The sequence below is a fragment of the Hemibagrus wyckioides genome, linkage group LG16, assembly GCF_019097595.1.
Source record: "Hemibagrus wyckioides isolate EC202008001 linkage group LG16, SWU_Hwy_1.0, whole genome shotgun sequence".
Classification (NCBI taxonomy): domain Eukaryota; kingdom Metazoa; phylum Chordata; class Actinopteri; order Siluriformes; family Bagridae; genus Hemibagrus; species Hemibagrus wyckioides.
In genome coordinates this window covers 15478873-15491584 of record NC_080725.1, presented here as the reverse complement: position 1 = coordinate 15491584, position 12712 = coordinate 15478873, and the positions used below count along the sequence as shown (strand labels likewise).

Here is a 12712-nt window from a genome sequence, read left to right as displayed (position 1 = left end):
AAAGTAGGAAATCCAGACTTTTATTCACCAGAGTCCAGACTTTGAGAAGTGATGTAGGGTGTTTTTGAAGACCGATCCATATTGGGGTGGAGCACACAGTTAAAATCTCCTCCTAGGATTAGTTTAGGTGTAGTCAAATTGGAAAAATTGGTTAAGAAAATTTTTATAAATGATACATAGTCCCAATTAGGGACATAAATATTGGCTAATATCAGGGGAACATTATATAATGCTCCACCCTGTACATTCTGTTAATATAATATTTTTCACTGTTATACATTCTGTTGTACATTCTGGTATAATTATATTTTCTCACTGTGTAATATAATTAATGTACATATTGTCCATTTCATAGATTACACCTAGTTTTTTTTTTTATCTATCTGTCTATCTATTTATATACATTTATATATACTATATTTATACATACCATATACTATCTGTATTCACTGAATATTATCTGTTACTGTTGTACATACATTGTACATAATGCACACATTTTTAGCACTTGTTCATTTGCACAATTTCTACTATTTGCACTTCTGGTAGATGCTAAACAGCATTTTGTTGCTATGTACCTGTACTTTGCAATGACAATAAAGAAAAAAAATCTATCTATCTATCTATCTATCTCCCCCCCCCCCCCCCTTTATCAGTTTGGACATTACTTACACAGAATTGTGTGTTTTATCTAATAAGAATCACAGTCCCTCTGGATCTCTGTACATTTGCCCCACTCAAGATTGTTGTAGTTTATAATGATCAGCTGATATTAAGTGAGTTTTTTTGAAGAAATGATATATTTGCCTGTCACTAGTCTCTTTAGATGGGTAAGGATCTAACTGCACTTAATGATATGGTTAACCCCTTTCACATTCCAGCTCGCAATGTTCACTGTAAGTGATCTGCTATGTCCCAGGTTTACAGCATTGCTTAATGGGTGAAACACTGATGCCAGCCTCCTTCTGAGATGTTTTTAACAACTGTACATGTAACGGGTAGTATTCATTGTATCAATTACACTATCCAGCAGACATTAACATTAAGACAAAGTTAATACAGTGATAATCCTGTTCAATATACGGAGCCATATTTCTTTGTTCAATATTTTGGTTAATGTACAAAGTAATTTTGTTGCAACACTAATTGTATTTGAAAGAGGTGGAAATGGAATGGGGAAAAGGGTCGATTAATTCATTGTTTATTTGGTTATTTACGAGGAAGTTCGAATAGGCGGTGATCGGCAAAAGAGGTCTGATCCATTAGCCTGGGATCGACTACCTATGTCTCGATTCACTTTCTCAGGCGGAATCACGAGAGTTTCCTCTTACGAGTAAATGTTCTCATTGAGTAAACATCGCAGCATCACTCGTGATTATTTCTCCCTGTTTTTCTCAGGGCATAACATACACAATAGCACAAGTAAACATGAACAAGTTGGAATGTCAAACAAACACACTGATCCCCAGCCACCACCAAACAGCTCCACAAACAAGAAGCAAAAAAACAACTTAGGACAGTTCTTAACACAATTTTAGCAGTTTCAGCAATCTCTGTTAGGGTTAAATAACTTGTTGCCAACTAATACATATTAATCATGTAATGAAACATATTACAGGCTTAACCCTTTTAATCCATACCAATGTTTCACTCTTGTCCCTTTGCAAATCTTTTGATGATATCTATGATATATATAATGTAAGTCTTCACACTTTTACACTGATTAGCGTTATTCTGACATTGTTCCACAATTTACAGACACAGATGTTTTGCAGATTGGTGAAACCCTGCCCATCTTTACTTCTGAGAGACTTTGCCTCTCTAAGATACTCTTTTTATACCCAATCATGTTACTGACCTGTTGCCAATTAACCTAATCATCTGCAAAATGTTGCTCCAGCTGTTTCTGTAGTTACTTTTCCTGCCTTTTGTTGCTCTATCGCAACTTTTTGGAGATTAAACATAATCATAATTAATGATGTTGTTTTTAGTACATACTTTGTGTTTGAAGTCACTTCAAATGATTCAAGCATTATTATTATTATTATTATTATTATTATTATTATTATTATTATTATTATTATTATTATTATTATTATTATTATTATTAATATTATTATTTTTTTAATCTGCATACAAATTGTTTTTAAATTCATGTGCAGGAACACAGCCTAAGTGACGCCACTCAACACAACCTCAAGATCCTGGTCGTCTATGGTGCAGATGGAGAGGATTCTGTATTCATCCTTCATGTATTCATCCTTCTTGAAGGTAAGGAGATGTTTCTAGGAAACGACTGTACTGCTAAAGCTTGCACGCTGCTTATGTGGCTGATTTATGCCCTAAACCTTGCATACCCCTCAACCTTGTGCAACACTTATGAGGTGTTTCAGAAACTTTTTCTAGAAGTGGATGGGATTAAGCTGTCCCCAAAGCTTTCAAGTTGCTGTCTTAAATGCTTTCGCCATTGAAAGTACACTCTCCGCTACTGGAACACTCCAAATCATGTCTCATCTTGTAGCAACTAGTGAATAATTACTGTTTAATGTTAACAAATGAAGAAAATTGCAGTGTGTGTGTGTGTGTGTGTGTGTGTGTGATTTGTCTTAAAAGTATATTAAGTTCAGAGAGAAAATGATTACATCATACATTGATGAAAGTGATGTTTCTGTCTGTAAAGAATTAACTACTTAATTAAACAGAACTTATGATTCAAATATAATTAAGTATTACTTGAGATATTTATGAATATTATGTTTAGTGGTATGTACATTTTACTTGATACTCCTAAGTGAGTTGTACTTGTTATTACAGCAGAAATATTTACTTAAAAAGTGCTAGTGCACATCGTTATGAGGATTTTCTCAAGTAAATCCTAAAAGGGTTTTGTAAAAAAAAAAAAAAGTAATGCTCTAAATTTCCTAGTCCACCTTATCCCACTGATTCTTAAGATGTTTTGTAAACATACTTAACAAGATTTGTAGGTTTATTATTGTTTATATATTGTATTCGATTTTAACACTCTTGCTCAGTATTGAAGATAAAATGAAATCTGTTCAAATATGAAATGAATGTATACTATAGACGTATATTCTCTCCTGTGAGTTGGACATTTAAAATATCCATATTTTTGAAACTATTATACAAGATCAAGTTCATTTCTGGCTATTACTCATTTGTAGTAAGAAAACGACAGAAAAATCATCCTAGGCCAAAAATGAAAAAATGAGAGGTGCAGTCGAATATGAAATATAATTGTGCAATGGGATTTGACTATTGTTTACTAGCTCTTCTGTGAGCTACTTTAAACTATTTAAATGAAGATTTAAAAATATATTGTGGAATTAAGTTACATTAAACGTGCAGCTTTCTTTTTGGGAAGCTGAACTCACTCTTACTGTTTGAAATACACAATATTGCCAAAGGTTTTGGGACACCCCTTCAAATGATTGAGTTTAGGTGTTGTTTTTTAGTGGTTGGGCTCAGGCCTCTGAGAAGTCTGAGGGCTAAAATAACTAAGCAGATTAATCCTGTTGTAATTAAAACCTAGCTGTTAAGAGAAAAACTAATCTAAAAACAAAGCGAGTTACAGCATGATTTTATGAGGGTCGACCATATACTGCATATAACACCTCCGCTGGTTTCCAACGGAACGTCGACCCTTCCAACATGGCGGAGGAATTGACGTGTCGGTATACAAATCACAGCGGCGCCCTCTACTGCCTCCTGATATAAGTGAATATGACAAGCTGTTAAGACAGGAAAGTGTATTTATTAACCATTTATTATCAGATTTTATTGAAACACATTCATCATGCATTATAACCTCAATTAATGCTGAAATAAAATATTAAGAATATAACGCGCTATGTTGTTGTTTTTTTGAAAGTCCCGCCCCTTGTTGTTGTTTTAATTTAAAAGCCCAGAGCGCGTGCTTGCGTCATCTTGAAGGCTCCTAACAGAGATTTCAAACGAAAACGACCCACACAGCGACACTGCGGATTACCTGAGCTATTTCACAGACTAACAGTAGATTTTCTTGGACTGAAACTATGGATGTAGGTAAGTATTTTCCCCTTCTAGGTAGATGGACAGGCCGGGGACTGGCCTGCGCCGCCGGGATGCTCGCGCTCACCACCGCGGGATACTGCGCGTATCGCTGGCTGAAGAGGAGCAGCGATCTTCAAGCTGCTGAAGATCAAGCTGCTCACGGTGAGAAAAGCTCACTTTTTACGTAGTCTGTGTTTTTCTATACGCTTTAGAAAGTACAAAGAGAGTGTGTGTGGAAAATGAATGACTTTAATCGGTACAGAGGACAAACAGGATCATATCTCCTGTGTAGTTTAGCTAACGGAGCTAGCCGAAAGCTAAGGCGCGTGACTGAGCTAACATTAGCCGGCGATGCTAATTGGCTCATATCAAGAGCATTTTAAAGTATAAAAGTGATTATTGTGTGGATTAAAACATTTCGAGGCACAACATCATGACTTTTAGACTTTTAGAAATAGTCTTGAAGTTCTAGAAAATAATCAAGTACAGGGCGGAGTTACTGTTAGCACCGGGATTATTATTATTATTATTATTATTATTATTATTATTATTATTATTATTATTGAAGTGTTTTATTTCTCTTCTTGGTCTCGGCATTGTTTCTTCTGATGTGTTAATAGTTAGAGTGAATGTTGTGGTAATGAGTGAGTTCCTGTTAGCGCATCATTGTAGCAGCTGTAAAGAGTCAGTCCCTCACCAACTCGCCTTTTTATTTCCCTTCCTCTTCAATAAGACTCGTTTCTCCTTACTGATCACTAATATAACACTCTGATTAAAGACATGAAGGGGATGAGAGAGTGTCTTCTTGAAATATTTTCTTTCCTACATGAATGTCAGTTTCCACTGATGAAATTTGTCATCTCCGTGACATACTGATGTGGTTAAATGTGTCAAATGTTTTACAGGATCTAGTGTTGATGTTGTGGAGGAAGCAGAGACCACCGAGGTATGTGTCAGGAAAAAAGGACTAGGCTTAATATATTATATACTACATTATCAAATATATTAGTTTTTCATTTTTAACTGGTGTGTGTGTGTGTATTAAGGTCACTGATCCAAGCGTCCTGCTCCTTTGCACTGAACACGATCCTCAGATGTCAGCTGATGCCCTGGTAATTTTATATTTCTGTTATTTTTAGTGTATTCTTTAGATGCTTTTGGCTGAAACAGCAAATTTTAATCTTTGTGCTTCATTCAGGTCTCTGAGATAAATATCCAGCTCCAGCGCACCAGCCTTGACCCGGAGAAGTCCGCTGTCATTCTGGTAATTTTATATTTCAGACATTTTTCAGTGAAATGTTTCCCAACCTTTTTGTTTTTGTTTGGCCTTGTCACTGTCCATGCTTGTAAATCCAAATCTGAAGTAATTCTCACTGGATAATCCTCCTCTTGGGAATTTCTTTTAATGATGACGCTTGTAGCCACTCTGAATGTTTGAGTTAGTGTACAGTAATTTACATTTAACTCTCACATGCAGTGAACTCTATGAACTCATATCTCATATCAGCTTGTATCTCTTTTTTATTCGTGAAGTTACAGTGTTACAGATTCAGCGAAAAAGTTATAGATTCAGCTAAAAAGAGGCGTGCAGCTGCTTATCAAACGTACTACAACCAAAGTAGAATACACACGTATGCTCTATGAGGCATATTTTGTGTTCGACCTGTAATGAGCTGTACACGTTTTCAATGCAAAATTCCACCGATCAGGCATAACTTTATGACCACCTGCCTAATATTATGTTGGACCCCCTTTTGGCATGGACTCCACGAGATCCCTGAAGGTGTGCTGTGGTATCTGGCACCAAGATGTTAGCAGCACATCCTTTAAGTCCTGTCAGTTGCGAGGTGGGGCCTCCACGGATCGGACTTGTTTGTCCGGCACATCCTACAAAAGCTCGATTAGACTGAGATCTGGGGAATTTGGAGGCCAAGTCAACACCAAACTTGTTGTTGTGCTCATTGAACCATTCCTGAAGCATTTTTGCTTTGTGGCACGGTGCATTATCCTGTTGAATCTGATGAATTTGTCCGGAGACAAAATAATTTAAACACAAGCTGAATTATATAAAAATAAATAAATAACCAGATGTACTGTATTTATGGTGTTCCACAGTTATTAACAGAAATGATGGCCACAATGGACGAGGAAATGCAGAGCAACCCTGTTGTTCATATGCCCCATCACGAGAGAGAAAGCAGCCTCTTACAAGGTGATGACACCTACCTGCCTGATGGGGAGAACATCTGTTTTCCTGGCCCGCTGATGAGGTGAGGCCTTTTTTTCTCCTCTCAGATAACACACACACACACACACACACACACACACACACACACACACACACACTGAACATTCAGCAGTAATGTTTGGAAACATATCATCAGCTGGTCAAAGTGTATGTTCAATAATCTATATCCGTCTATTACAGAAGTAAGATCCAGATGGATGACGTGCTGCGTTTCATCAAGAGGAAGTCCGAGGAGTGCCTACAAAAGGTGGAGGAACCTGACCAGAAGGAGGCCTATTTCTTCTGGCAGATGATGGAGCTGCGTTGCAGCAAAAATGGAGTAAGTGTTTTAGTTGATTGTGTATTGAATGTTACAGCAAAATTATTCATGATAAAAGCAGCAAGAGATTTATTCTGCAAATAAGCTAAATTTGTCAGAATGAATAAATATACCTAGCCTAGAGTAGCTATTGAAGTTAAGGATGTTTCTTCTACAGAAAGCACCGCTGGCAGACATCGCCACTGTCCTTTTCAAGAGCTACAGGCTTCTGAAGAAAAGGGTACCGTTTTATTTTTAATGTTTTTTTAAACTTGTAATTTCATGTTGTAATGTGTAATATGTTATATTAGCCATACCTTTGTTTATGAAGACATCAGCATCACCATCTGTCTACTTTGTATGCTGTTATTGTGTTTTGTATTTTTGTGTTGTTTTTGCTTTATTTTTTGCTGTCTAATGTGCCAAATCCATATACAGGGAGAAGTTAACAACCAAGACAGCTGGTGTCTTCAGCTGGCGGAACTTTTGTGCTCTGCCGACCCAGATGATGAGATTTTGGATGCCTTGACTCAAATGGGAGAGGACCTTGGTATGGATAACATAAACAATATTTTAGGAACTTCACATGTTGTAATTAGATCATGAAATCTGGCCTGTTGCACGGACCCAAATCCTTACCTGCATGTTTGGTGTTTCATCTGCAGACTCCAGAGGACTGTGGTATGCTGCACAGCTGTGCTTCATCGCTGCAATGGAGGAGCTGCAGATTTTACAGAGCCCCAGCTTTGAGCTTATTGGCTGTAACAGGTATTGGGTGTGTGTTTGTGTGAGAGCGCATGTGTATGATTATTTTTCAGACTTGCTGCTAAGACGCTTTTCTCTTTGTACAGTCTGCCAATCAGCCAATCAGCCATGAGGGAAGCAATCCAACGTTCTGAGGTGTATGAATATGTATGCTCCCTGACCACAGGGCTTCCCCAGCCAAATTTCCAGGTTAGACTTTCTCTTTTTAATATTCTTTTTACCTCAGTCAAATTTTACCTTTTTGCTAAGATGGAGTGACTCTGTCTGTCTTAGATCTTCAAGTGCTATCACGCCAGCAAGCTAACAGAGTTTGGCCTTTTCGACCAAGCCTTGGAGTACTGTGAGACCATTGCTACAGCAATTGCTAGATTTCCACTATTAATCACGAAGACCACGATGGAAATGACCATTGCGGTAAATACCATTATCAATACTTGTAAAATGGTTCCAAGGTTTTATATGTAGAATATTTAGTCAGTTTACTTTCCCTATCTGTCTCGTAGCTGTCTGAGAAGCTACAGCAAGGAAAGGGAGAAGAACCAGAATGGCTCCTAAACCTTCGTCAACTGTACGCCGACGAAGAGTTTAAGCTGAGGAACTCCGAATGTGGCCTTATGACTAGCGAGATGTTCACTCTCCAGCGTCCACGTCGGGAAGGCCACATTACACCATGGGGTATGGTCATCCAACATTTGGACATAAAACTGAACTTAAAGAATCACACAGAAAAGAATTTACAGTAATGATTTAAAGAACAGTGAAGATTTGTAGCACATGTCTGTCAGATCTTTAACACATTACACTGGACCCAACAGTCTGATCAGTTCATATACTTGACTGAAAAGGATTATTAAAAGGTTTGAATTGAATATGGTCATATTTACATAAAGTGTGCATTAGACTTTGGGACAGAAGGGATCAGAGCTTAGGAAGCTGAAAAGATGATTTCAGGTCGATTTTTCAAAACCGCAGCAAAGTTAAGAGACATTAAATATGCAGACTGTGTAAGCTTAAATGTGTAAGCTGTAAAATTTAAATTGTGTGTTTTAGCAAGTACTCATCTTTAAGGTACCTTACTATACTCTGAGACATTGACAACACACTTCTTATTTGTTCCTGAATGATTGTTTATTTATTTAACAGAGGTGTTTGAGTCCCTGTACACTCCGGGAGAGCTGCTGGGTGAAGGAGGCTTCGGGAGTGTCTGTGCAGGAGTCCGAAAGGCTGATGGAAAACAGGTAATAGGACTGCACATCTACAGTTAATTTGCACTAATCAACACATCACAACTTGTGGACTATATATGTCTTGGTCAGATTTTCTATAAGAACGTAATTATGTGTTGTATATGTGAACAGGTTGCCATTAAATATGTGGGAATGGAGATGAACGAAGCTTTCATCACCATTGTAAGTAAACTTCCTTTACTTCTCAGATTTTGCACAGAATGAATAATTCATAATAGACACCTAAGTCATTACTAATCCAAGCCTTTTTACTGTAACATTTCTGTTTACCAGAATTTCGATGTAATCACTCCACACCCATGCTAAGTGTATCTGTTTATATTTCAGCCTGGAGAGACACACAGCCTTCCTCTGGAGGTTGCATTAATGCAAATGGTGTCCAAGCCCTGTCACCATGAGAATGTCTTACAGCTGATCGAGTGGTTCGAGATGTCCGACTGTTACATCTTGATCTTGGAGCGACCCAGCCCCTGCACAGACCTCCTAAAATTCCTGAAAGGTCACAAAGGCCGACTGTCAGAACCACTGGCACAACGCATCATGCGTCAGGTGGTTCAGGCCGCTCACCACTGCTCTGACTGTGGTGTCCTGCACCGGGACATCAAGCCAGAGAATATACTCATCAACACCGACACACTGCAGCTGAAGCTGATAGACTTTGGCTGTGGTGATTTGCTGCAGGACATCCCCTACAGATATTATGCAGGCAAGCACATCATAGATATTGGAAAGAATGAAAAAATGCAGTGGAGACCCATTTTTGTGACGTTGCTGACAGTGCTCCTTCTGTCTTTTTCACTCAGGAACTACAGCTTACTCCCCACCTGAGTGGTTATGTGAGGGCGAGTATTTAGGTGTTCCTGCTACCGTCTGGAGTCTGGGAGTTCTACTGTTCGAGATGATGTGTGGAGACCTGCCCTTCCAGTGCGAAGACGACATCATTGCCCGGGACTTGCACTTCGCTCACGACCTGTCTGAAGGTGAGAAAGTCCAAACCCATCAAGTTTAGACATGTATAGTAACGTACGAAAACTTGCGTTACAAAATAAATGAATCACATTAATAGATTTTCCAAAAAAATCTTTAATCTAGAATTTCTGACTAAACGTCTCTCTCATCACTACACACAGGTTGCCGTGACCTGATCCTGTGTTGTCTGGCGCTATATCCTCACTCGCGCCCAACGTTCGAGGAAATCCTCAGCCACAGATGGTTTGAGGAACCTCAGAAGAATGTTTAGGTGAGACAGTGAGAAGAGAATAGACCTTAATATATAGAGCAAAAACATGCTATAATAGTCTAGATTACATGGCTTGTACTGCTCTGTAACAGAGATTGGTGTGCTCATCTGATTATATGAGATTACACAAATATAACCACATAGAGATTAAAAATAAAATAGATTATTCTTTATGAAACAGTTTTTAATGAGGGAAGTAAAAATAAAACCCCATTAACACACAAAGTAATCTGTGGCTATAGAAATGTTAAGCTCAAAATGATGCTAACAAATATGCTGAACAGGTTAGTTTAATTCTTTTTGCAGTATCTATAGAAAAGAATAAACAAATGTGTATATAGATGTATATATAAACAAATATATTGTTGAATAAATGTTCCATTTTCTTATTTAGCCATTTGGATGTCCACTGTGGTGTTACGCCTCGTGAAGGAGCATGTCCAGGAGATGCTGAAGGCCATGAAGGGAGTCTGAGCAACACTCTTCTAACACACACACACACACACACACACACACACACCTCTCTGTCTCAGCCAAGTTAGAGTGATCAGGACATTTTAGGAAATCTGTTGTTGGCTATTCAGTGGTCATTAGAATATAAAACTAAGATTAAACTCTGCACTTTTGCCCATTCATTTGTAGAACTGCTTTTGCTCTCCATTTTGTTTAATGATAGATTACTTGTAACTAATTTATAAGATTAAGCAACGCCCAAAATTTGAATAAAGTATTTGAATAAATGTCCTGGTCATACTTTAAACACATCTCTTTTCTTTCCCTTTCTTTCTCTCTCCACTTGCTCAAGATCTCCACAGGTAAGTAAATACTTATTACTGTCTTTTATTTTCTGCAGATTTAAACCTGTCTTTTCTTCTCTCCCTGAGCAGCTGTACACAACATCGCTGGCCTCTAACATCAACACCTGTTAGTGCTCTCTGACCAACGGACGACATCAACATCTGCAGCTCCGCCATGTTTAGTTTAACTTTTTATTATATAGATTACTTATTAAGACATTTATCTTTATTATAGGTTTAAGATTTTTCTATACAATACTATTTATTAGACATTTAAGTTTTTGTTGTATTTTTGTATTTTTAAGACTTCTGTTCAATATACTTTTTATTAATAACCATTTATCATAGCTTTACATCTTTAATAGTAGTTCTATTTGTTCTATATATTTTATTGCCTTATTAATTAAATCCTAATAAAAATTTCTTAGCTCATATTTGAGGTGTCATTGTGATCATTCCCAGTTTTTCTGAATGTTTCTGATGAATGTTGGGGTTGAAATGTAACTCTAGAAACAATCTGAGACTTTTTCCTCCTAGAAAAGAAAGACTTGTTTTCTACTGACTGTGGAATTAGCACTTTATTTAGATTAAAACTAAAATGTAGGGTTCATAGTCAAAATGATGAAAATGAAGTCACTCATATAGAGCCTCCTGTCCCCTATGGCAATACGGTGTTTAACTCCATCTCTGTGTTATGTACTAGAACCTAATATTTACCAGTGGATTTGTACATGACGCCATCTTCAAACACAAATACTGATCTTTTTGTACTGAAGTGAAATGATGTTAAATGAATGTGAAGTAAACAGTAGTGGCAGAAACACTGCTAAACGGATAATCATGGACAATTTAAACACTAGACTTTACACAGACACTTTATCACCACAAAGTAAGAATTTTTTATTGTACTAGTACATATGACAATAAAGCTCTTCAATTGAATTGAACTGAATTAATTAGTATTGTCACCTGTAACATTGCAATCAATAGAATGAATTAAATGAGACATAATTTAAGTTCGACTTCTTTTATTTGGTCGAGACTTGGCAACAACAAAACGACTTTCTAGAACTTAATCAAGCATTTCCACCGGGGTTTGTTTACATCTCGCAGCCCCGAACTTCCGGACGCGGGGGAGGTCTCGCGATACTCCACGACGCGACTTACAAGGCATCTCCACTGACTCTGACCACATACACATCATTGTATCCGCTGTTTTACAAATCAGCGGGTCAACACCGACTATACTCGCTGTTATATACCGACCACCGAAATACTGTAACACGTTTTTATCTGAATTCTCTGCATTTTTAACCTCTCTCTCTGTACACTCTCTCCTAACGTTATCCTACTTGGTGATTTTAACATTCATGTGGATGACACTGTAAATGGGCTCACAAAGGACTTTATGTCATGCCTTGATGGCTTTGGTTTACAACAATTCATTAATTTTCCGACTCACTCAAAAGGCCACACACTGGACCTTGTTTGTTGCTCAGGTGTTACACCTTTTGACTGTGTTGCATCTGAGTTGTCTAAATTAATCTCATTCACTGTTAATGTTCCACTATACAAATCTCCTCAGCAGCGCTCAATGTCCTTCAGGAACTTTTAAAAACATCGATCCTTCTACTTTGTCCACTGCAAACAATAATCTTCCATGCAGTGACCATCTATCCACCCCTGACGACCTGGTATCTTACTACAACTCTGAACTACAGATCCTCCTGGACGTTATTCCAGCTCAAATCCAGAGGCCGTCGCCTGGAACGCCTGTACAGAAGAACTGGACTTACTGTACACAGAGAAATGTACAGCGAGCATGTGCTCCTCTATAAAAACGCATTGACTTCAGCTAAATCTGCTCACTACAATAAGATGCTTGCATCTGGTGAAGAGAACACAAAAGTCTTGTTTTCCACTGTAAAAAGTATTCTGAATCCATCTGACACTTCCACCCCACCTGTATTGCACTGCTCAGTGTGATGCTTTTATGTCCTTCTTTAATGCCAAAATCACTAATATTCATAAACAGCTAGCCTATTCATCAAATAATCCACACAGCTC

At 37.8% G+C, this 12712-nt stretch overlaps 1 protein-coding gene across 1 annotated transcript; it reads left to right on the top strand.

Moving 5' to 3' along the window:
• Positions 1-887: 887 nt before the first annotated feature.
• Positions 888-10874, top strand: LOC131367156 (protein kinase C-like 1). The gene is made up of 20 exons (XM_058412420.1): positions 888-896; positions 2163-2271; positions 4084-4212; positions 4956-4996; positions 5097-5162; positions 5249-5314; positions 6166-6320; positions 6479-6617; positions 6775-6837; positions 7035-7146; positions 7262-7364; positions 7448-7550; positions 7635-7775; positions 7865-8036; positions 8505-8599; positions 8720-8770; positions 8936-9314; positions 9412-9588; positions 9739-9848; positions 10243-10874. The coding sequence occupies exons 1-19, from the start codon at positions 888-890 to the stop codon at positions 9846-9848; spliced, it is 2220 nt and encodes a 739-aa protein (XP_058268403.1). The 3' UTR covers positions 10243-10874.
• Positions 10875-12712: the final 1838 nt, after the last annotated feature.

Coding starts and splice junctions, on each gene's coding strand:
- LOC131367156 (XM_058412420.1), top strand. Junction 4,213..4,955: donor TGAAGATCAAGCTGCTCACG/GTGAGAAAAGCT, acceptor AATGTTTTACAG/GATCTAGTGTTGATGTTGTG. Junction 8,771..8,935: donor ACGAAGCTTTCATCACCATT/GTAAGTAAACTT, acceptor TTTATATTTCAG/CCTGGAGAGACACACAGCCT.